General features: G+C 19.6%; 1 protein-coding gene across 3 annotated transcripts in view; it reads left to right on the top strand.

Moving 5' to 3' along the window:
• Positions 1 to 1,094, top strand: part of LOC102681258 (RAD50-interacting protein 1) — a 5,369-nt gene continuing 4,275 nt past the window's right edge. The window contains exons 1-4 of one of the 3 annotated variants that reach the window (XM_031513691.1): positions 1 to 220; positions 347 to 585; positions 657 to 830; positions 913 to 1,047. In XM_031513691.1, coding sequence (XP_031369551.1) covers positions 92 to 220; positions 347 to 585; positions 657 to 830; positions 913 to 1,047 — 677 coding nt within the window. In that variant the 5' untranslated portion in view covers positions 1 to 91. Of the gene's footprint in view, positions 221 to 346; positions 586 to 656; positions 831 to 912; positions 1,065 to 1,094 lie in introns of all 3 variants that reach the window. The other 2 variants (XM_031513690.1, XM_031513689.1) reach the window with 2 other exon arrangements.

Here is a 1,094-nt window from a genome sequence, read left to right as displayed (position 1 = left end):
GTTATATGTTTCATAATATTAAATACCATAACCTTAAATTATCAAATTTCTTATACATTTGTTAAAAGATATTTATGATAGATATAACATTATGATAGATACAAAAGAAACAATTATACACAAATTTAATACAGAATTAGGAAATGATTTAAGAGGACTTAATAAAATATATGAATTTCATCAATATCTTAATACTCAGAAAAATGAAATTCAAAAATCAGTATGTATTTAAAAACATATTATTATTATATTAAAATTTTATTAAAAATACTTTACATTTTCGTTTATTTTCACATAAAAAAAATTTGATAAAGAAAATTTTTTGTTATTGATCTTTTAAATTTAGCTGTCAATGGCATCCAGTGAAGCTCCATCAAAAGTAAAGGCAGTTATAGAAAATGTTGAAAAAATAGATATTGAATTTCAACAATTACAAAAAGTTTTTACCGAATTTAGAGAGAACATACAAGAAACAATGCATGAAAATGATAAAAGTTTAGAAATGCAAAAAATTATCAATGTTATAACTTATTTAAACAAATCCTTATCATATTTGAATTTTATAAAATATGTTGAAAACATTAGGTAAATTATTATTATTATTTATTTATTTATATTTTATAATTATTTCTAATATTAAAGGACTATGATTTTAGCGATGAAATACAAGTATCTTTAACAAATGGTGATGATGAATTAACTATCTCATTATATGTAGATCTTACAAATATTAGTTGTCAATTAAGATCATCAACTTGTCATTATCTCCAAAATTATGTAAAAGAAACTTTATATTTTTGGCATAATCTTATAAAGGATAAATTATCAAAGTATATTTTTATTTAATATATTTTTATATATTTAATGTATATATATATATATATGACAAATGTACATACTAATAATTTTCAGAGAATATAATGATATATTAAAAGGATTAAAATGGCCTTTCTGCGGTAATAATGCAAGTTCTTTACATATTCCTGTACCAGAAATATTAATGAAATTTAAAATACTTACAGAATATTTACTTCATTTACAATTACCGTATCCTTGTATGAAGTGTAAATTTTATTTTTGTATTTTATTAAGAT

Source organism: Apis dorsata, unplaced genomic scaffold, assembly GCF_000469605.1.
Source record: "Apis dorsata unplaced genomic scaffold, Apis dorsata 1.3 scaffold_694, whole genome shotgun sequence".
Classification (NCBI taxonomy): domain Eukaryota; kingdom Metazoa; phylum Arthropoda; class Insecta; order Hymenoptera; family Apidae; genus Apis; species Apis dorsata.
This window is presented reverse-complemented; position numbering and strand designations above follow the sequence as displayed.